Source organism: Acanthopagrus latus, chromosome 11 (assembly GCF_904848185.1).
Source record: "Acanthopagrus latus isolate v.2019 chromosome 11, fAcaLat1.1, whole genome shotgun sequence".
NCBI lineage: Eukaryota > Metazoa > Chordata > Actinopteri > Spariformes > Sparidae > Acanthopagrus > Acanthopagrus latus.
This window is the reverse complement of record NC_051049.1, coordinates 27372103-27393936: the sequence shown is the minus strand read 5'-3', so window position 1 is coordinate 27393936 and position 21834 is coordinate 27372103. Positions and strand designations below refer to the sequence as shown.

The 21834-nt window shown below is 39.0% G+C and overlaps 1 protein-coding gene across 1 annotated transcript; it reads right to left on the bottom strand.

The window, feature by feature from the left end:
* Nucleotides 1-1357: 1357 nt before the first annotated feature.
* Nucleotides 1358-12262, bottom strand: rgs5a (regulator of G protein signaling 5a). The gene is made up of 5 exons (XM_037115409.1): nt 12142-12262; nt 11049-11162; nt 8880-8941; nt 4980-5146; nt 1358-3923 (listed from the first exon to the last, which is right to left on the bottom strand). The coding sequence occupies exons 1-5, from the start codon at nt 12183-12185 to the stop codon at nt 3759-3761; spliced, it is 552 nt and encodes a 183-aa protein (XP_036971304.1). The 5' UTR covers nt 12186-12262; the 3' UTR covers nt 1358-3758.
* Nucleotides 12263-21834: the final 9572 nt, after the last annotated feature.

The following is a 21834-nucleotide window of genomic DNA, read 5'->3' as shown; positions in this document are numbered from 1 at the left end:
ACGTTTGTCAGGAATGTCACTAACCTCCTTTGGGGACCGAATGCATCTGACCTCCTCCATCCGTTTCTAGGAACTGCAGCAGTAATAGATGCGTCCACGCTAGCCTCTGACAGTGTTTGTGTTGGCAGCCGGTTCCTCAGCTGCATCTGTTTCCACTCTGTTTTTCACTCATCACTGACGTGTGTTAGTGGTGTACTCTTCACATGCTGCCTCTGGTCTCTAAAACCATTCATTTAACTCGGAGTGGGAATTACAAAAAAAAGGGAACAGATTTAACGCTGTTTCCCTGAGAGGGTCTGAGGGATTTCCTCTCTGTTTTCTGTCGTGTTTGTCAGTTTGATAACAGTTAAAAAGATCATTCCACAACTACTACACAGGATGTTTATTTTATTTTTTTTTTCAAAACTAATTTTTCTCACCTGGTATGAAGCCAGTAAAGGATCATTGTGCTCCTCTATTACCAACTCTGGCTTGGCTGTCTGTCTAAAAGTTACTTCCACTAAAAGTGCTTGATTTTTCTACCGACTGAGGTTGACGTTTTTATTTCAGAGACAGAGCTGTTCAAGAAGCAAGCTCCTTTTTTAAACCACAAAGCACAAGACTCATTCAAGGAGAAGTGAAGCTCTGAAATCTGAGGCGAGTTGTTAAAGTTTTCGGCTCACCTAGATTATCAAAATCAGTTAAACAGTCATCCACGACTTTGCTGTCTGTACCTGGACAGGTAAATCCCAAACACCTCTCTCCAGCTCCGATTTATGTTCACATCGTCATCGTCCCACAACAGCCCTCCTCCTGTGAGAGCGGACTCCATTTCTGTTGGTTATTTATTTACCAAAAAGGTCTATCTCTGAAGAAATTATTTCTGTAATGTTGCCAACTATTTCGAGAAACAACCTCAGCCTGTCATGAGTCATGCGTCATGCAAATCTAGGACCCAGGTTTAAAAATACTGGAATTCCCCTTTAAACTGGAAATGGTGTGAGTTACTGATAATTTTTTTTTGCATGTTTTATGATAACAGAATTTCTCCTGAGACTTTCCTTTGAGCTCAATAAGACACACAATGAGTAACACTGAATATAAATATCCCGTTTAAAGTTTAAACAAAAGAACACCATCTTTATGGAGGATTATGTGAAATTTGCACTCATAATGTGTTTCCTACTTCGTCTTTGCAGCCTTAAAGACTAAATCGTGAGATGCTAAATAGGTATTTCATGAAGAAAAACAAAATGACAATTGGAAGTCAGGTGTTTCTTCTTTTATATCAGTGAAAAGACTGGGAAGAGTTCTTACCAGCTCTCCATTCAAAGAATCATGGCTTCCATCGTTGTATGAAAGAATAACTTAGACACAGTCGCTTGTAAATATCCGATATTTACACATAAAATAAATACATCTTCAGGAATTGTATGCATATATATTTTTATGTGATAAACTCCAAAACGTACATGCAAGGCTACATCGAATAATACATACTCAGCACTGTTTAAGCCCTTATTGATCGCTCACATGTTGACTTGTATGAAGGTTTTGACACCAGACTGGTCAATCTGCGCCATGATTAACCCTCGTCAGTGCTGATCAATAGTTTTTTTTTAGCTTTTCAGATTTGTGTAAAATAGCTGTGTTTTAGGAGTCCATAAGGGCTTACAAAATGCTGACTATCTAGATAACAATATCTGTGTGCTGGTTAAGACATATTTGCTTTTGATTAATATAAAAAGCATTAAAGCGGGAATATAATCACACTTTATGACTGCTACATTCAACTTAATATTTAGGACACTTAAACACTTCACACCAACACCAAATCCCCCATCACATCCGTCTACATCTCAGCTTAGTGTTAATAAGGTGAATACCAGTGTTCTGTTACAGTGTGTAGTAATGAAAAATAACTGGTTTGAAAGTCTTAACCTGGAAAGTAAACGAAAAGTACATGCAACATCAGAGGCACGAGCTGTGACTTTTTGAATTTACTTGTGTGAGTATCCTTAAATTTCCTTTCTTTGACTTTAAACGTTCACTTTAGACTTTAAAAATGATGTGCTCTATGGCTCGTTATTAAAGAGATCTTTGCGAAAGGATTCTCAGTAACAAGAATTGGCATTATATAGTGCTGAAACCCTGCAAGTTTTCTGTCTCCCATGGTTTTTTGACTCGTGTAGTGCTAAAAACCTGTTCTGGACCTTTTAAGTAACTCCACGTGCATCTGTCCAACTTTGGTATCATCACATGGGAAACAGACCTTTCTCTGCTGAAATCACTGCTCTGTTCGCTTCTTTTTTTTCTGAGATTCCCTCCTACTTGTTTTTCCCATCTTAGCAACTTGCAGTTTAGTGGTAGCCAAGGAGCTCGACCACTGAGCCAACCAGCCAGCACTTTTTTTTTCTCAAGGAAGGTTCTCACAGGATGCGACCAAAGGGGAGTTTGGTGAAATTCCTGTGAAATAACCATCTATGTGAGTGTGAGAGAGTGGAAGAGATAAAAAAAAAAAAGCTGCGTAATAATTATTACTCACTCATTGATAAAAGGGTTTGCCCTGTTCCCAGTTATTTTATTAAGATGTCAAAATATTTGGTCCTTACTGGAAATTATTCACTGAGTCCACTGATTGAAAACCATCAACAGTCATTCTATTTAGCGTTTTGCCAATGATTTCCCCTCATAAATGTTAGAAGTCTCGTCATCGTCGTGAGTCATCGTTTCAGGCTGAAGCTTTTCTGCTATGACAAAACCGCAGAATGCTTGTCATTTTGTCATATCTAAATTTGGCTAAATTTGATGTAGTTTGCCATGTGACCCCCAGTCAATTTTAGTATGTTGGATTGAAAACAATTGACCATCTGGATAAGTTTTACAGAAAGGCTAGCCAGCGCAGGTGAACTGGGTGGTCATAAAGGGTGTTGATGACGTGGCACAAACCAAAGTTGAGCAAACTTAAATCTTTGATATAATAGTCGATGCCCTCCAGGGTGCTTGTGTTTTTTTTAGCTGAGGGCACCAAAATGGCCTGAACCAGCCCTGCATTAAGGCCAAATTATATGTGTACTTTAAAGTGTTGCTCTCCCTAAAACCGTCTCCAAAGTTGTAAAAGGCCCAGCTGTAGCTGTGCTGCTGCTTCTTAGGCTTGCTAAATTGTGATTGGTCCGCTGACTTGTCTGACCAGACATTGCTTGCTAATAGTGAAGTCAAATATGGGGCAGACCGAAGTCGTTGAGCATGCTACAGAATGCATGGCAGTCAGTGGGGTCAAAACTTACCTGAAAGCATCTGTCTAGATAGGTTTTTAGCAAAGCTGCAACACCTTGACGCACACGTTTAGGTCAGATAATGTTTTCAAGGGATAATTTCACAAGCATATTTTGCATGCGCACCCCAAACCGTCCTTTTTTTTTAAGAAGATATGGAATAATTGATGTCAATTGAAGGTCCTCAGTAGTGTAGAAGTTTAAGAACATTTGTGTGTCTGTGTGAGTGTGTTGGGTGGGGAGGGAGGGCTGTTTCAATAGGCAGTTTTTACCTTTCATTTCATTTCAATTGAATTTGGAAATGCATTTTTTTTGCCCTTTGTGTTTTGGGTATTTTTAGTGAAATAAAAGTCTTCGGTTCTTGAGCTGTCTTACACATTGGTAGTTTATTAGGAAGATTTAATAAAAAAAAGTAGTTTTTATGTCAATTGTCATTTCAACTAACTGCTGTTTGAAACCTCCCCCACCCCCCCCCACCCCTGCTGCTCAGATTTCTGCTGAGGCTTAGTTGACCAGGAGCTCCTGGTACTGCTCAGACCGGAGGAAACGACCGAAGGAGTCTTTCTCCATCAGAGCGAAGATCCTCTTCTGGGCCAGGTCAAAGGTGGCAGGAGAGAGATCCACCAGGTTCCTCAGGGTCACATCCTTGGTGAAGTGGTCAATGTTGACCTGTGGACGACAGGACACCTTGTTAGAAAGGGAAGATGAACGGTGAGCACAGGTGGTAAATATGAAATCCTGGTGATGTATGTCAACATGTGGTGATGTGTCTTCAAGACATGACTCTGGGAGGTGAAACTGATAATCCCACATCATCCTAACACCATTTAAGGTAAAGTGCTAACGTACTAGTTGGTCACTCACTGCTTAGTTTACCCAGCCACTTGTTATGTTTATTCCAAATTAAACATAAACTGCATCAAGTCCTGTGTGCCAGAACATTATCCCAAAGAAAAAAAAAAAACAACCAGAGAACTGATGTTTACAACAACTGGTTCAAAACACTCATCTCACATCTTTACTGATCGTGATTAAATGCACATTTTGGGCTGTAATAAACTGTGCTCTTTAAAAGCGATAAATAATTACATAAACTGAAAAATATTCAATTAGAAGTAAAACTTTTATCCAACTTTTTACAGAAGTATTATATGAAACTACAAGATGTGTTTTAGACAGTGCCAGGAGGCTGTGTGGTCTTTGTGTTATGCTAAGCTAACTTGGCGCTTCATATTTACATGAGAATGATATTTACGTGAAATTGTCAAGCTACTCCTGAGAGTGTGTAACCTCGTCTGTTTACACTCAGTCACACCTGTTTGTTCACCAAACCATCACTCCTTTAAACGTGTGCACATTGTTATACAGGTGAGTTGTTTCCAACAGTTTATTCTCTTTCATTTTAAATACAGTGTCAGCTGTTAAGGAGTAAAATATTCCGGAGTAATATACAGGAGTAAGATTCTGTCTATGTTACGCACTGTACCCTGTTGAAAACGTCTTATTTGTGCATTACCAACATCTGACATGCAGAACTCTGCACAATTCGAAACAGATTTGACCTTAACAAACAAAAAGCCTCTTTGCCTCTGCATGAACTTAACCGATCTGTAAGTGTGGTCAGTTATGGCAGTGCAGAATTGGCACAGAATTTATGTTTAGAAATGAAAGTTTTCCATGTGGAGTTGAGCTCATAAAAAGGGGGAAGTCACAGGAGTCCCTGACCTCTCTGGGTCCCTCAGACTGGATGAAGTCTTCATAGATCTTCTTGGCCTTGGCGGCCATCTTCACAGGGTTCTTGGTCTTCTTGAAATCCTCACAAGACATCCAGAACTCAATATTCTCATCGCTGAACTCGGACTGCAGGAAGCTGCGGAAAGCACTCAGACCATCTGATGGAGAGAGGATAAAGATGAGTATCAGAGAGAGGGCTGTATTTAAAGCATGTATAATGATTTAAGCCCCCTTTCATGCGTGCCTTTTAGAGTAAATATGCTGAAAATTGTGAACAAGCATATGAGTCACTTATCCATTAAAGTCATGATGACACTGTCTGAACTCTGGACTAAAGCTTAACATTTCTGTAGTGCTTTAAAATAGATTAACTGAAAATATCACATATACACAAAAGCTCCACTTTTGAGATTTACTGTATTTTCGGGTCAAAATAATTTTCAATGGGAGTGCTGGGGCAGCATCAACATTGCTATTTTTTTATTGCTATTCAAAAACTTTCTTTTTAGTAAACTCTGTGTACACAAACAATGTTCTCAATGCTGGTGTTCATGTGAAGAGACCCTGGTGAGATTACGAGCAAAGTTTCATGTTGTGTCGAGCCTTCTTAGTGTTTTAAAAATAGCGATTTGTTTTCTATTGTAAAAGTGCCCGTAGCACTCCCATTGAAAATGAGTTTGACCTGAAAACGAAAATATGGTAAATCTTAAAAGTGGCTCTTTCGACATAATTATGCATTTACATGAAAGTTTGACTTGGGTACATTCCCAGAAAAAGCCTTGGTTAGATATTGGTGAGAGTTTCACTTTAACAGCACAGTTTGAATATGTGCATGATGTCATGCGTGTATTCTAAGTTGTCATAATGTCATATCTGTCCATTTTTCCGCCCATGGTTATGGGAAAAAAGGAAGAGGATCCTCAGAAAACCACAATAATCGCCAGGCCATCTGTCTCCCACATTTTGTCAAGATAATTAACTTAGACTTCAATTTACACAAACACACAACTACCCTATGGACATTTTGCAAAATAAAAAAACAAACAAAAAAAAACCTGGTGAACAATGAACTCTAAGCACAGTAGTTATCCCAAAATAATAAGGATTGAAAATAAGGCTTGACAAAACAACCACTCTTTAAAACCATTGTAATTTAACATAATGTCTGAAAAAGGTCCCATTGTCTGAACAAGCATGTGCTGCAGATGATAAGCATTCTGTTCTGGCCTCAGGCTGTTATCAGCCATCTAGATGGCTAGTTTGGTTCAAAATAGCACAGAGTCTCAATCAAGCTCCAGCTTTTCTTTCTTTCTTTTTTTTTTTTTTTTCTGAGACCTGCAGTACAGGGACACATGGAAGAACACACGCACAGGCTGTTTGTGTTTCCGAGCCGAGTTTTTCATGCTTATTATGATTTCATGATGGATTTTGCAAGGTTTTCTTCTATGTTTCAGGAAGTTCTAATTAACTTCTCTGGCCTTTACAGGATGAGGAAACATGTAATCTTTCACAAAATACTGAAAAATTGCTTAATTAAAAACTGCAAACTGCACCAGCATCCATGTTTTTTTTTTTTTTTTTTTTTAATCTGAGAGAAATTGCACATCACTTACATCCTGTTGCGTGTACAATTTTTAACGTAAAGGGGAAGGAAGGGGTAGTGCTACATCCGAGAGGCAATAAGTCACCGAGAATCCCATGGGAATTAACAAGGAAGAAGTCATAAAGAATAATGTTAATGTAAAATCTCATGTAGGTAAATAATCGCGGCACAGCAGTTTGCGGCAGCCGCGCAATAAATCAACCCTGGTGGAATCATTTAGACTTCTCCCCCCCTGGAGATGTAACCATAACACACATACCCTCCACGGACTGATACGCACACAGATGCAAACACACATTTGCGCAGGCATGCAAACACAGGAGAGACATAAATCTCTCTGCCCCGGACTGTGCTGACGGAGCCACTTAGAGGGGTCTTTTACCACCTACAGAGCTGTGCGGAGAAAATGTTCCTCCGTTCACATCAGCCGGCCGCTCACATCTGTACGAGGACCTGTTTTGATGCACAGGGGCAACTTAAGTGACTTATTAGCAGGAGAGTTTACACGTACCATTACCCATTAAGAGTTAATCATCAGTCTTGCTGGCTCTCAGGCTCTCTGTGCACTTTGCGAAGTAAACAGTGGAGCCAGAAGTTGGTGGTGGCTATGTGTGGTGGCTGTAAACGTGTTTTTCTCCCCAAGTTAGCGATGTTTTTTGTATTTCTTTCTCATTCTATACCTACAAGTGAAGCGATCAGGACACCATATATTAGCTCACATCTGTTGCCCTGAACCCTTAAAGACTTCGATAATGTCAACTGGTAGTTGCTCCAGCGCAAGCAGCTGCAAAGGTCTGGGACTTTTACTTAATCTTTTAAAATCAGTACACACAACAGGAGTACACATACACAAGACATTTAGTCAGCTATTGTTAGAGAATCAGTTCCCAGGAGAGAAGGGGAGTTTTTTTGGTTTTTCTGCATGTAAGGGCTCTCCTGGTTACATCTCCTTGCTACGAGCTGTGGGTAATTCTCCCAGGCAAAGTCTGCAGTAATGTGGACGTACAGAAAGTGGCCAAGATGTCTGCGAGAGAACCCTCATTCACTTCACAGTTTGACAGTGGGACAGCCCTAAAAGCCCTCACCGGCCCACCAAAACATGTCTCAAAGTCAGTGAATGTGGACGTTGGGATCGGGCCTAGGGTAAAAAAAAAAAAATGTTTGGTGTTCTCAGATAAGCGATCCTGTTTCAAGACGACAAAGAAACCCCGATTAGACCCTGCAACAAAAACTCAACTATAAACCCTAAAAACCTAATAAGGTTGGGCATGAAGACTCGGACGTGAAACCAGCTTTGTTCATAATGTCTGGCTGATTAGGAACCCCTGCTGAAGCACATGTATGATGCACGTGTCGCTGATGCAAGTACCACATCATAATAATCTTCATTTGCGTTAATAAAACAAAAACAACTGGTCACACTGATGTCTAACACGATATAAATACACAGAAATAATAGGCACACATCCTGCACTGTTGCTATGGAATCCAAACCCTGCTAGGTGTACTGTACTGTACCTGTTGAAAAAAAAAGAGTCTACCAGACAGACACCAGACCTCAGGGAGGGACTGTTTTCTCCTGTTGGAACAGTTAGAGTTAAACCTAAATGCCAGCTGTTACATGATGAAAGCAGGTGTGATTGTTTGAAATAATGATGATCTTAGTGTTTGGTGATAAGCTGCCTGAATATGTGAAATGTGTTCTATCTTTGGAGGTTTCTTGTTGTGGGGAAGTAAATGGACATCCTTCACCTGTGTTTAATATCTGTTCGGTTTTCAGGTGCTTACAAGCGAAGCATCTGTCTAATGTCGGGTCAAATACTTCATGTTTTTGTGACGTTTTTTGGCGTGAAGCAACCCAGCTCTATATTAATTGTGTGCTTTTGTAAATTGAAGAGTTAGAGTAAAGTTAGATAATGACAGAGGTGGCTTCCAGCTGGTCACCTGTACTGTTAATTACATTGTGGGGACAAAAATCTGTTTTCAGGTCAGGTCAGTTTTACTTGTGTACCCCAAAATCACAATACTTCAGTGGGCTTTACAATTTGAACGGTGGAAAAAAAAGGTTGCAAAAACCATGCAAAACAAATAACCACATATTACGGTGAAGACTTTAGGTTCAAGCTCAGCAAGTTGGTTGTCATTTACGTAAGGGCGAGCCTCCAGGGAATTAATGTCAGGTAATGCAGTTAGTGACACAATGAAGTGTGTGTGTGTGTGTGTGTGTGTGTGTGTGTGTGTAAGAGAAGGTGTGGGTAAAAAAAGAGAGTAAGAAAGGGAAAACCTACAGCCGTTGTTCAGGACCAGGTCCAGACTCTCACGCCACTGACTTGCCTCCTCAGGAGTCGGCCTGCACACAAAATCAGTCAAGTCATGAAGCTTAAACCAAAACGTATCCCAACAAATACAAGCTGAAATACAGAACGTTCCCAGAATAGTGCGCTCAACTGTAAAATATCGGGAAAAAGTTTGCAGTTAACTGATTAACTACTCTAACCCACTGCTCTTCTTAGGTCTGTGATCATCTCCTTCATTTTGTAAACGTTCAGATGAAGATCACTTTCAGCGCAGCAGCAGATGAAACACTCTCCTCCTGATTACCACAGTCAACTTTCTCGTTTGAACCTTGAAAATAACTAACTTTGAAATAATGATCACTGTGAAGACTCCTTGCATCTTGTTTGCCCCTGACACGTCAGTTTTTCGAAATGCAAATCAACCTTTTTTTTTTCAGCCATAAATAAGTGAGACGACATGTTTTATTAGCAAACATTATGTAAACTCTGCAAAGTAAAAACTGTGCATCACCGTTGTAGCAAAGCCTCAGACAACAAGCTATAAATATTCCAGTGCACATTTGAAGTATCTTTCTAGTGTCACAAAGCCAGACTGCATCCTTTGATCTCAGCTTCCGCTCCATGATTAAAGTCTGGAAAACATCAACTGGGAAGTAATTGTGCCTTGTGAATGAGTCCGACCAATCACGGGGAGCATTAATAGACGCTGGACTCAAACTCTGAACAATACAAAGGAGTTATAACTCTCAAACCATGTCCTTCCTCTTCTGTTTAGGCGAAAGTTTCCAAAGCAGCTGCAGTGTTTTCAAAGCATGATAATTACTGGAATTACAGGCATGGACAATAAAATGTCATATATCATTCACTGTATTAGCTTGTTAATATGAACCCAAGCAAAAGCTATGGTATTCTTCCACCTGGGCCCATGTTTTAGTGTGTAAATGATTCATACTTAACCAAAGTTTGGGAATCGGTCCCATAAATCGCGTCAGTTGGCGGCCGCAACACAGCTGCAATGGCTGCAACGTAATCCTTTGGGGCAACTGTGACTGTTAAAGTTATGCCCACTAAAAAAGATTCTTGTGGCCACCTATGGGCTGAGATCAACCTTTTGTTAAAAAAAGAAGGCCCTTTTTGTAACCAGAAACACAAGTCTCATTCAAAGAAAAGTCTCGCTCTGAAAACTTGCGCGGTGAGTTCTTACAGTTGTTGCCTCATCAAGATTGTCAAATTAGTTTTAATTAGTCAGACATGACTCTCAGAAACAACCTCCTGTCAACTCTAAACTCCTTGCTCCAACTTGTTTGACCATTATCTTCATGCAATAACTCACGTCTCATGGGATTTCAGAAAGAGACTTCTTGATTGAGACTTCTGGTATCAAAATGGATTTTCTTCAACAAAAAGCTTTACCACTGTAGGAGTTGTTACACAGTGTTGTCAGACCTCAGCCTAACAACCTAAGCCTGTCAGTGGCAAAAACAAGCACTTTTATTGGACCTCACTTTGACAGTTGGAGTTGCCCCAAGGGATTACATTGTATCCATTGTGGCCATGTTGCGGCTGCCACTGAGGTGATTTACTGCACAGATTCAAAATCCATTTTGTAAATATGAATAATTTACATATCAAAACATGTGAACATAGGGCCAAAAACATGTCATTCTAAGAGATAATTTAGATGCAAATTAATATTGCAGTGTCAGGGGAGTTTTACGGTCTCAACACTGAACCACAATGACAAGCCTCATCCAATCCCTCACTGACCGAACTGCGAATTGTTTTTCATATGGCAAAATGTTGAGAGGAAAAAAAAAAAAAAGGCTTTTCCTTACAGGATTGCTATGTAGTAGTTTTAGCATAATAAGTATAAAGCAAAAGAAGAGCAGTTCAACATCAAATACATAATTCATCTCTAACCCAGTGTTTTCAGTTTAACGCCTAATAAAATGGAAGTCTTTAAAGCTTTCTACCATTTGACATCTGAGCCAAGGCAGTGTCTGCAGACGTTTACTGTCCTTTGATCTCAAGTATTGTACCTGCTCCGGGGCTCTGCTCTGCTCTGCTCTGCCACTTCAACCATCAGTTATCTGGTTAACAAACATTCTCCACCTCCACACACATTCATCTTTTTGAGACGAGGCAGAGAGAGAAACTCACTTCTGCAGCTTCTCCGGCTTCTTCTCAGTCTTCTCGGGGTAGGGGATGATGAGGTCGATGGCATTCTCTGGCTTTTGCAGTAAAACTCCCAACTTCGACTTGATCTCCTTTGCCCTGGGTGACAGAAAGCAGACGAGGACGGCGGCTCTTTTGACAAAGTCTTTGTTTTGACTACTCAGACGTGAAAGTAATAATAATATCACAATGTTCATCTGAGATTTTGGTGATTCATAATCATCTCATCAATTTGTATACAGTAGTCAGTTGGCTGATTAATCCCATTTAAAACCTGATTAGCTACAAATACTGCAGTCTAAATATGTTCCGAATTTTTCTGATAAACTAAAGAATTAAGCATTTCTTTAAGGGGTTAAGTCTCCCCTTCTTGCTAAATAAACTATTTAAAAACCCTCTTGGGTTAGCTGGAAAATGCATCATCACAAAGCTGAAAACAGTCTCATTTTTATTTGTATTTTCTCACAGCCACACTAAATACAAATAAATAAACAAACACAATTTATATATATATATATATATATATATATATATATATATATATATATATATATATATATATATATATATATATATATATTATGTAAAATGTAATGTAAAAATATTTCAATCACCAGTTGATATTTGAATCGAGAGCAAAGTCAGAGCAGCATCACATTTTAAAACTAACTAAGCGGTTACAGTGGTGATGATTTGTTGCATTTATATTTCGACCTGTGTTAACATTGTCCTAAGTAATTTGCATAAACCATAATGACATTCAGCTTAGCATAAAAAACTGGAGTAAGACAAATTAAAACCGTTCTTCGGGTCAAAAGGTCTGTTCAAAAAGATTTCTGAGAAACAACTGTGCTTCAGAAAGATCTCGCACATGAACTTTAAGCCTTTAAGCACTTTCAGATGTTAAGTCTTGACAGCAACACAGATTTACATTTCATGCTTTTACATCTGTTTCAAAAGATCCACTTTTAAAAAGTTTTAAACATATTCTACACGTTTTGAGATCCAAACCACATCAGAGGAACACACCATTAAATCATGACGGGAGAGGTAGATAATGTGATGGTGCAGGTCTCACCTTTCGAGGCAGGTTTGGGGTAAAGCAGCTAATCCTTTACACATTTTCCGGCGCTTTCAGTTGCAGTAGTTCAGAGTGATTTCAGTCTTCCTGTTAGCCTCCTGTGAGTCCCTTTAGCTTTCTGACTCTGGCTTTCAGCGCAGGGGAGTTTTATGCAGACATCCTTTGGGCTCTGGGCCAACTTTAACAACCAATCAGATTGGAATGTGTATAGCATGGGCAGCGTGGCTGAGGAAGGGTGGGTTTTTTTAGATGTAAGCGGCTATTTGCTTTGAGGTTTCAATTAACCGCCGACAGATCCAGCACCAGTGTGCAGGATGCAGACCAGGACTATTTCCACTTAGTGTGGAAAAGTGCATTTTAAAAAGAATTGATGCTTTACTATAAGAAACATGAACCTGTTTTTCTGCAAAACTTTCAGTCTTTCAGCAATAGAACACAACTGTTTCTGCTTCTTTTTTCCCTTTAAAAAAAAAAAAAAAAAATTAATAATGCTCCATAACTCACATTATATGGTCATTACAGAGACACAACATGGTCAGGAAAGTTTGATTTATTAATATCACACAGAGCTTTAGTCCAGACCACAGGAGCCACAACATGAAAACTACTACTTCAGTTATATAAATACAAACTCTGTAATGTCAGCATTATAAACAGATCATTACAATCTTTTGACAGCAGTAACGTGGGAAGTGAACTGAAGAACTGCTCAAACTGCAAGGCAACCATGCAATACTATTTTTGGGCATGTTTAGAAGTTTTGACCACAGAGACAGCAATTGAGGGAATAAAGATGGGCAACAAAGGTTGCAGTTCATACACATTGTTATCCCAACATTCCCAAATAGTTGCCCCCAAAACAACATATATCACCGCTTCTAAAAGCGTATGACAGTTGCAGTGTAACACCAACACATGTACCAGACCTTCCTTTTACAGCCATAGTTTATTGGGTAGGTTTAGGAAAGAAAATGATTTGGTTAGATTTCGGAAAACATAGTGATTGCAAACATCTTTACCCGACTTCCTCCTTTGCCCTAATAAATAATAAATAATAAATAATAAATACGACAACCTTTGTCACACTTTGTCATATCGCTGTACTGTCCATGCAACACAATTTTCTGTCTCGTATTGGGACTCTTACAGCTATTGTGGTTTGCTCACTCACCAGCTATGCAATATAACTTATACATAACATAATAAGTATGTGATGTAAATGTGACTTCAGTAACTTAAGTCACATATGTAAGAAACTTATTTCAATCTAAATCCAAGTAGTTTTTTTGCCTAAATCTAACCAAGTTTTGAATGTACAGGGAATGTCCGGATGTCTGTCACTGGTTCACAGCACTGCCGTTTTGCTTTGGGAACGGTGAAATACGCTGTTTAACGAGTCACTTGGAATCAAACTATTTAGTTGTTAATTAACAACAGAAAGACAAAGACAGAATGTCTTGTTATCCTGATCTTGATTCTCTCTCTTTTACTGAATTTTACACTCACACAACACAGGGAGTTCACAGCTTAGCGACTTCGTCAATGTCAACTTCCTTTGAATTGAATTTCATCATTTAAAAACTGCTGTATAAAGTGTGTAGACATGTGTAGTTTTAATAAAATCAAAGCACATGGGCGTAATGTAATGTTGACTCATGATATGCAACATTTGTTCCACTAAAACAAGCAAAGCAGTCAATGCTTCTTCATCAGGAGTGCTCAGGTTTTATGATCAGCCCATAGCTTGGCAGTATAAGATTAGTTGGATAACTTGCGTTACACAACCAAGTCCAAGATAAAAAATAGACATTTGTCCAGTTTCTATGGTGATCATGGCACTAATCTGTATTATTGGAAAGGACTTTTTAAGTATCAAGTATGAGAAAGCTTTTATATCAACTTTCTTAAACTCAAGAGAGATGAGTCACTGTGTTATAAGTGTTCCACCACAGGCGCACAATTCAGCAGAATTACAAACCTGCAGCCACTGTTCATAGGCAAATACAAATACACTGATCCAGTTCAAGAAGGCAATGACAGTGAGTACAATCCATGTAGCAGTTATTATTGAACAAACAAATTAATATTACATGAATGTAATTTGTAGGAGAAATGACTGCAAAGTAAGATTTCATGTTTTTTACTCGGGACACATTCTGATTAAATAAAAACATCAACTAAGAAATTGTATCAACAAACAAACAAGCAAACTTGAGCTGCATCATCTGAACTCAGGAGCTGAGAGCTGATGTAGCCCCATGTAACATAGCTCAGCCGGTTAAACAGCAGATTCATCTTATCAATGATATATCTTTAAAGAACAATTCCAAGATTCAACCGGGTTGGAAAGTCCAACCGAGATACTTGGTGTGAGGTTACTATTTTTAAAAAATAAATCCACACTCTTGACTCAATAATACAAGATTCAGCTAATGTAATGCTTAATGTAATTCAATATGATAAAAGTGAAACTTGTGTAGATATAGATTTATTATCAGTATGGATGCAGAGAACGGCCATGGATTTTTCTTCTTTTTTATGCACTGTTATCTGGTAATAATGACTTATTATCTGGTTATCTCGATTTAACAAAGATTGTTTTCTTGTGATAACGAATTAATTATTAATGTGTTCCGTAATATTGAATTCATTAATAAACTTTACATTTAGCATTACATTGCTAAGTTAATGTTAGCCTACATTTACGTTACCCTAGCTGAAGCGGCCGGATAGATGGGAGTTTGTCAGCCTCTCAACTGCTAACAAAGAAAGACAGTCAAGTAAGCAAACTAACATAAAGTGTAACTTACTGGTAGGCTACAGCTACAGCTGACTACGGAAGCCGTTCGTGGCAACTCTTGTAGGTTGAAATTAAGACGAACACATTATTAATAGGTTCATTAGAAAACAATCTTTGTTATATCGAGATACGAGATAATAAGTCATTATCACAAGATAACAGTGCATAAAAAAGAAGACAAATCCATGGCCACTCTCGGCTTCCATATATCAGAGTAAAATGACAGCGTGAAATTACTAGTAATATACTTAACATGTAATATTTTTGTAGAGATACAAAAGAACAACATTTTTTATCATATACATGCATGTATATATATATATATATATATATATATATATATATATATATATATATATATATATATATATATATATATATATATATATAATTGAATAAGGTACAAATGTATTGCTGTATTGATATCGATGCCTTACTAACTGCTGTTACTTTAGTTATTGCTGAGTAACTTTAGAACTTTAGTGGGCTTTTTTCGTTTGGGTAATTGATTTATACACATGCTGTGAAGAACCAGCACAGAACATTGAAAGTAAACAATCCTCAAAGTCTTCCTATTAGGAGCCCCATGAGATGAATGTCCAGATATATGAGCCAGAACAGCCCTGGAAAATTCTAATTTCACACAGTTTAACGCTACAAACAAATAAATAAACAGTGCTTGTTCCAAAGGACACTCAGATGGCTGAAAATGGAGACTTGAGCCCCTCAAATGAGTCTGCAGCATACTTTGAGCCGGAGGCTACCAAAGGGTTCTGTTTACTGGCCTGGCTACGTGCTCAGAAAACAGAGGTTTCAGTTCCATGTTATTAACGCCTTTGTTGCAGCCAGACAATAGAGGCCTGTCAGTTACATAAGCGTAGCACTTATTGAAATTGACTTGACTTGAATTGGCTGTCTTTGCTTCAGTGTTTTTATTTCAGGGCCAATAACAAAACCCAATGCCAAGGTGTTTGATTCCATGTTTTCTTATTTTACCAGAAAAATCTTAAACTTACACATGTCCGCAGAAAACAGAAATTGTGACTTTGTGTTTACTGTACAAGCTTGTACTTCAGTCTTCAGCCAGGTGAGCAAACTGGATCACCTAAAAGGGTCTATTCCTACTTATTTAAATGCACTACAAGGACCGGCACATCATACCTAAACTGTTAGTGACCACATTGTGGTCAACATTCAATTAGAAACTTACTGATGTTCTAACCAAATTATCCTACACTTACACATCACGCTTATAATGTTCCTCAACAGCTGAATGGGTCCAAAAACAACATGACCATTGTAGCTTACCACTGACAGGTGCACTGGACCTTTTTTGTTTGAATTTTGAATTTAGTTGGGTTTGGGCAAGACCTCTACTTGGTTACGTTAAGCAAAACATGTTGGTTTGGGTTAAAATAACTATGTGTGCAAATGTAGTTATGCATGTAGTGAGGTTACGTACCTAACCTAGTTACATAACATGCAGTCCACCCCAACTGAAGTCTCTATATGATGGAAATAAGCAGATGAGAGCATCAGTGATGAGACTGGCCATTTCTGTGCAATAAAGTAATTGGTCTTCGTGCCTGCCATCAGGTCAGATTCAGACTATGGGCAGAGTGCTTCTTTCCTCACAGCCTGAGGAAAGAAGCTGCTCTGTAGTCTGGTGTCACAGCACTGAAGCAAAGTTTCTTTTGTTAAACCATTAACACCTTTTGTCCGTAGGGGCAGCAACAAACAATGAAAGTTCGTTGAAGTTGCTATGAATAAAACAACTTCCTAGATTTTCTTTAGCAACAGAAAAGTGACTCATTCGTTCTACACTGCTTTTTAGATTCTGAAGCGGCAGAATGCACAGTAACGCAACTACTAGGAGATTAAACAGGAAAAATTAAATGAGGGTTTATCACCTGAATGCTGTAAGCAATGTACCATTTGTGTTTATCTATGACAGTACATCTTCAGTATCGCCTGCACAGACAATACAGGCACACAAAGCAACACAGGAGGTTTGCTTTCATCAGAGAATTTCCTGGAAGCCAAAGTTCAGGGAGGGACAGCTCTTTGAGTGGATGTGTACTTAGGCCAACGGCATTAGCTGTGCCACTGTTCAAATAAACTGCCACCAGTTGGCATGCATGTGCTTTGTTTACCACGCTGGCAGAAGATCTGTGCTGTATTTATGGATATAATTGCCATCTGTGAGCTCAGACAACACTAAAATACTGTATTTTTGAAAGGTAATGGTAAGCAACTGTTTAGATGTACTTAATGAAAAGGCAGTTGAGTTGATGCAATTAACAAGGGCTCACTCTATATGTAATATGCATTAAGAATTAATTATGCAGTATTTTTAGATGCTGCACTGGGTCTGTTTGCAAGTTTTTCAAGCTCTCTGTTTCACAGCCACTGAAGCTGAACATTGTAATTATGGGACCTGATGAAAGTGCTCATGTAGGAGCTTTTCTTGATGAATACAAATGACAGAATCTACTTTACTATTCAAAGCCATGACAGATGTTATGCCGCCAGAGTCGACTGAATAGCCATATTTAGGTTATCTCATCATGAGAGATGTCATGTTGTACTTGTGCACAGCAACACCAGGTTCAGGTTCACTGGCACGACCTGTTAACGACAACAATTATCCCTTTGAATTCAGATGAGCAGCCACTCATCACTCCACGTCCACATTATCAGCATCACAATCATTACTTTCTATAGAGCTATCATCATTTTTTTAATCATCTGAGCATGGTATTTACCATGATTGCTGTCTGCCACGGGAGAAAATTAGGCTTCATAGTTGCCAGATGCTTTTTTTGCCAAACAGGAAAGTATGTGTAAGTGCCTGACATTAGTCCAAAAATACGAGTGAGTGCCAATCCTGGACTAATCTCTCAGTATTGTTATGACTTCTTGGCTCAGGTTATACAGATAGCAGACAGTTCTCCTGACATTTCACTCATGTCCCTCTGGTTAAAGGTCAACAATACGAGCACTGAGATAAACACACTGCAAACCGAGGGTGCTCTGGTGGAGAATGTGTGTGTGTGTTCGTGTGTGTGAATTGGAGGAAAAAGAGTCTCATGGTGATGTCAGCAGGTCAGCAGCAGGGGTTCTGTGGTAAATAGAGAATAAGGCCTTATTGTTTCCATTTCTTCTGCTGAACTCAGATCAGCCCTAAATCTTGAACACCTGATGCTCAAGGCTAGAGTATTTTGGCCAGTACTGTCCTTTGGAAGTAATGTCCTCCTTATTTGCTCCTGTTGGCAAAACACAATGTTCAGTGTCTCCAGAATAAAATGCTGGCATTGCAAGTTTCTGCAGACCTTTGATATGTTCAAATTGGAACACATTGACATTTCTATATTACTAAGGATATAATGGTCTGGTTACAGCTAGGTGACACAGCTGCCAAGTCGGGGACCACTGTTCAAGAAGGTGTTTAAACATCAAGCATGAAACCACTGAATACTTCTAACAAGACGTCGGAACATTTTCCAGCTGTGTTAGCAGCGACAGAGTCAGACAAGACATAATCTTTTCCTAATCCTAATTGATTTTTGTGCCTAAACCTAACCAGACCATGTGTACAGTGTTGTCACAACAGAGACTGAACATTTAACGCAAAGAAACATACAGTTGCAACATTTGCAGAGACATTTATTCTGGCAGTGTCTTGCTTCTCTGTACAGCCCTCAATAACGAAAAGCCCTGTTTGGAAATTGACTTTCATAAGATGGCATTCATTTCTGCTAAATGTTGCATTCCACATGTTGCCTTTGGCCCATTCATTGCCAGTCTACGGGGCAAGATCTATGGGGTTTGCACGACGATGTGTCTGTGTTTCAATAAGCTTCCTTTCTACTGAAATCAGGCTGCATCGTCTGAATAGATGACGTTTACGAGTAGAATCTAAACACCCAATTTCAACCCTAGGGCTGCATGATTCACATGGGACCCAATGGAAGTCTTAAAATCTAATTGGGGTCGTTTAATCAACAATCATGGAGAACATGAATGGGATAACAATTCAGGTTATGTGGCGCTTTCTTTGTAAACGGCCCTCTATTTCTTCTGCAGCTTCCTCTAGTTCATCATGACTATAATATTCCCTTGAAGACAGCCCTGCAACAAAAACCGTGGCAACTAAACAGCCATGTGTTTTTTTTTTTTAGAGTGAATATTCAAATGTCACTTTAGAGCAATTTTGACAGCCCTAGTCCATTCTGTGCATACCTTTCAGGTTTGTAATTTACATTAAATTATGGGACATCATTGAAATCAACTCCAACACGTTAATTCGTTGTATTATTGTCAAAAATAAAACAGATTCAGTGTGTGTGTTTCAGTTAACCTCCCAACAAACAGGAAATGACATAACCATCCCACGAACTGAGATAATTATGGCACTCGTCTATACTGAGTGCTTATGGCAAACATGCCTGCATGACAACGGAGAAGGAGGTCATCACTGGTCAACATCTGACATATTGCTTTAGGTCCATGACACTGATCATTTTTGACATGATGAGCTTCACTGGTGCAAAACTCTGTTCTCGTTTCTTGCTGAGGCGGCCATGCTGCACCTCAGGCATGAGGCAGGCTGATTAAAGAGGTGTCCAGTTTCTCAGTGCTCTGTCCTCAAGCCGACGAGAGGAAATTAAATCGCTTTTCCCACAGCACCATTAATTGTTTTCGTTAAGTTGTTTATTTGGGAAGGCTTTTCCGGTGAATCTGAAGCTTACACAGGGGCAGAGAAGAGCGACAGAGACTGTTTTCTCTTGAATTATCACGGATTTGTCCGTTACGGAGTCGTGGTATGAACACTGAGGGGAGAGATCAGGGGATAAATAATGATGCCTTCGTTATCATTCCTGCCTTGGAGAAACAAATGAAAATGATAAAATGGATTTTCCGTTGGAGCGGTCAGCCCTTAATGTTAACAATGATTCTATTGCTGGCCTGCATTTTATGTAACAAGGATTACACCAGCTAACCAAATAAAAGTTATGACTCACAATGTCACAGCAAACCCCATACACCTTTTGCAGTTGTACGTCCGCTTTCATAAATTTACAATTTACATTTAAGAATTACAGCTGAAACACTTGAGCTGGACAAAAATGCATGAGAAGCATTGTGTCCAAATGCATAAGTTATCATTTTGACAGCTAAGAAACCTCCACATCTATGTCTAATCAGATAAACCTCAAATTTAAAACAACAAGCTTCAGGCTTGAATGAAATGGCTTTTGATAACCACTAAAGATGTTTGGTTTTCAGAGGCCTTAGAATTGATGGTGTAACAGAACGCCAATCCAAACAGGACGGCGAAAGCCAGGATATTGAAAACAGCAACAGTTAAAGATGATCGTTCTGCTGTGGGTGCTTTATGTGCAGTCAGTAAACAGATGAGCGTTAGTCACATGGTGGAAAGCCTCAACAGCCTGATGCCTATGGAGCTCATGTACAGTATGTTTATCTTGCTCACATTAAAGAGGGGTTAATGCACCAAGGGGCACTTTGAGACAGAGTCTGATCTGGTGGCTGTCTGACAGTTACATGTAGGCCTGTGCTGTGTATGTTACTATGGAAAGTATGCTCCTTAACATGAGACCATCGGTCCAGTCACAGGTCTCAGTGGTTCCTCTTTACGACAAAAACCATGACATTAAAACCATACAGTATGTTATTGCAATTAGGGCTGCAGCTATCAAATATTTCCATTCTGCCAATTATCCAATTGCTTAATCGAGAAATCCAATAAAACATAATTTTGCTTTATTAAACAACAATACCACATAATGCAAACCGAAAATGACAGGCCTGTTAAATAGACCAAACACTTGGCTTTTATTCCTGAAAAACAACATACAGGTGTTTATTCCAACTGTTCCTAACAATAAGAGTGAAGGTGTGTGTTTTGTTTGTGTGTGCCGCGTGCATGAGAGAAAGTGAGAGAGACAAGATGTGTGTGTGTGGAAAGGAGTTTTTTTGGTGTAGACTATCACTCTCTTGCAATTTAAAACAAATTAGTTTCCACATCTTAACATGATATCTCGTCATACCGACATCAGGCTACAGCCTCTACAAATACCATACGTTCTAACAAGCAATGGCAGGCTACGTTAAATTAGCTAACATCAATGTTTACGTTAGCTTGTGTTGATGATGCTTGGTGAGCTGGTGTTAACAGCTGGATGCTTTTGGTTCAGATGTTGAATCACTGTTGACATGCTGTTGTGGTACACCAGTTCTGCTTTACAGTAGACACATTGCGATCTTTGTGATCTTCTTTTTTAAGTATGTAGTATAAAAATGATCCTAAACTTTGGACAATCTCTGTCTTTTATGGACGGTTTCTTGGCTCTCTGCCATCGTGCCAACTGAATTCTGAACGAAGTGGTGTATGTCCACAATAATGGTCAGTGTGGAAAAATAATGCATGAGCAAAGCAGGCCACATAATGTGGGTGATCTGAATTAAAGGAAGCCTCGAGGAAGAGATTTTGTTTAGACCATTTTTTGTAATCGAATTATTTGTGTTACTCGAGTAATCGTTTCAGCTCTGATTTCAATATATCTTAATGTCCTGAAGTCAACGTTATGTATTATTTTCTTGTTTTGTGCAATTTGGTGCCCCCTACTGTTCCTGAGCACAACACAACAGTTTTAAATACAGATTATAAGACAAAACGTAACCAGCGTTTTCAATCTAGCGACTTTGTCGCTATATATAAGTATATACGTTTTCAGACCCCTCTAGCGACTGTTTTAAAAAAAAATAAAATCTACTAGCAACAAATCTAGTGTATTATAGCAGCCTTTTAGAAACTCTGACGTGAAAGCAGGTATCATTCTTACACTTCTTGGGGAGCAGCGGGT

Bases quoted from the DNA above. Each gene is read 5' to 3' on its own strand.
- rgs5a (XM_037115409.1), bottom strand. From the start codon at position 12,185: ATGTGTAAAGGATTAGCTGCTTTACCCCAAACCTGCCTCGAAAG. The intron at 11,163-12,141 runs GTGAGACCTGCA...TCTGTCACCCAG, and splicing joins CCCCAAACCTGCCTCGAAAG to GGCAAAGGAGATCAAGTCGA. The intron at 5,147-8,879 runs GTAGGTTTTCCC...TCTCTCCATCAG, and splicing joins CCTGGTCCTGAACAACGGCT to ATGGTCTGAGTGCTTTCCGC.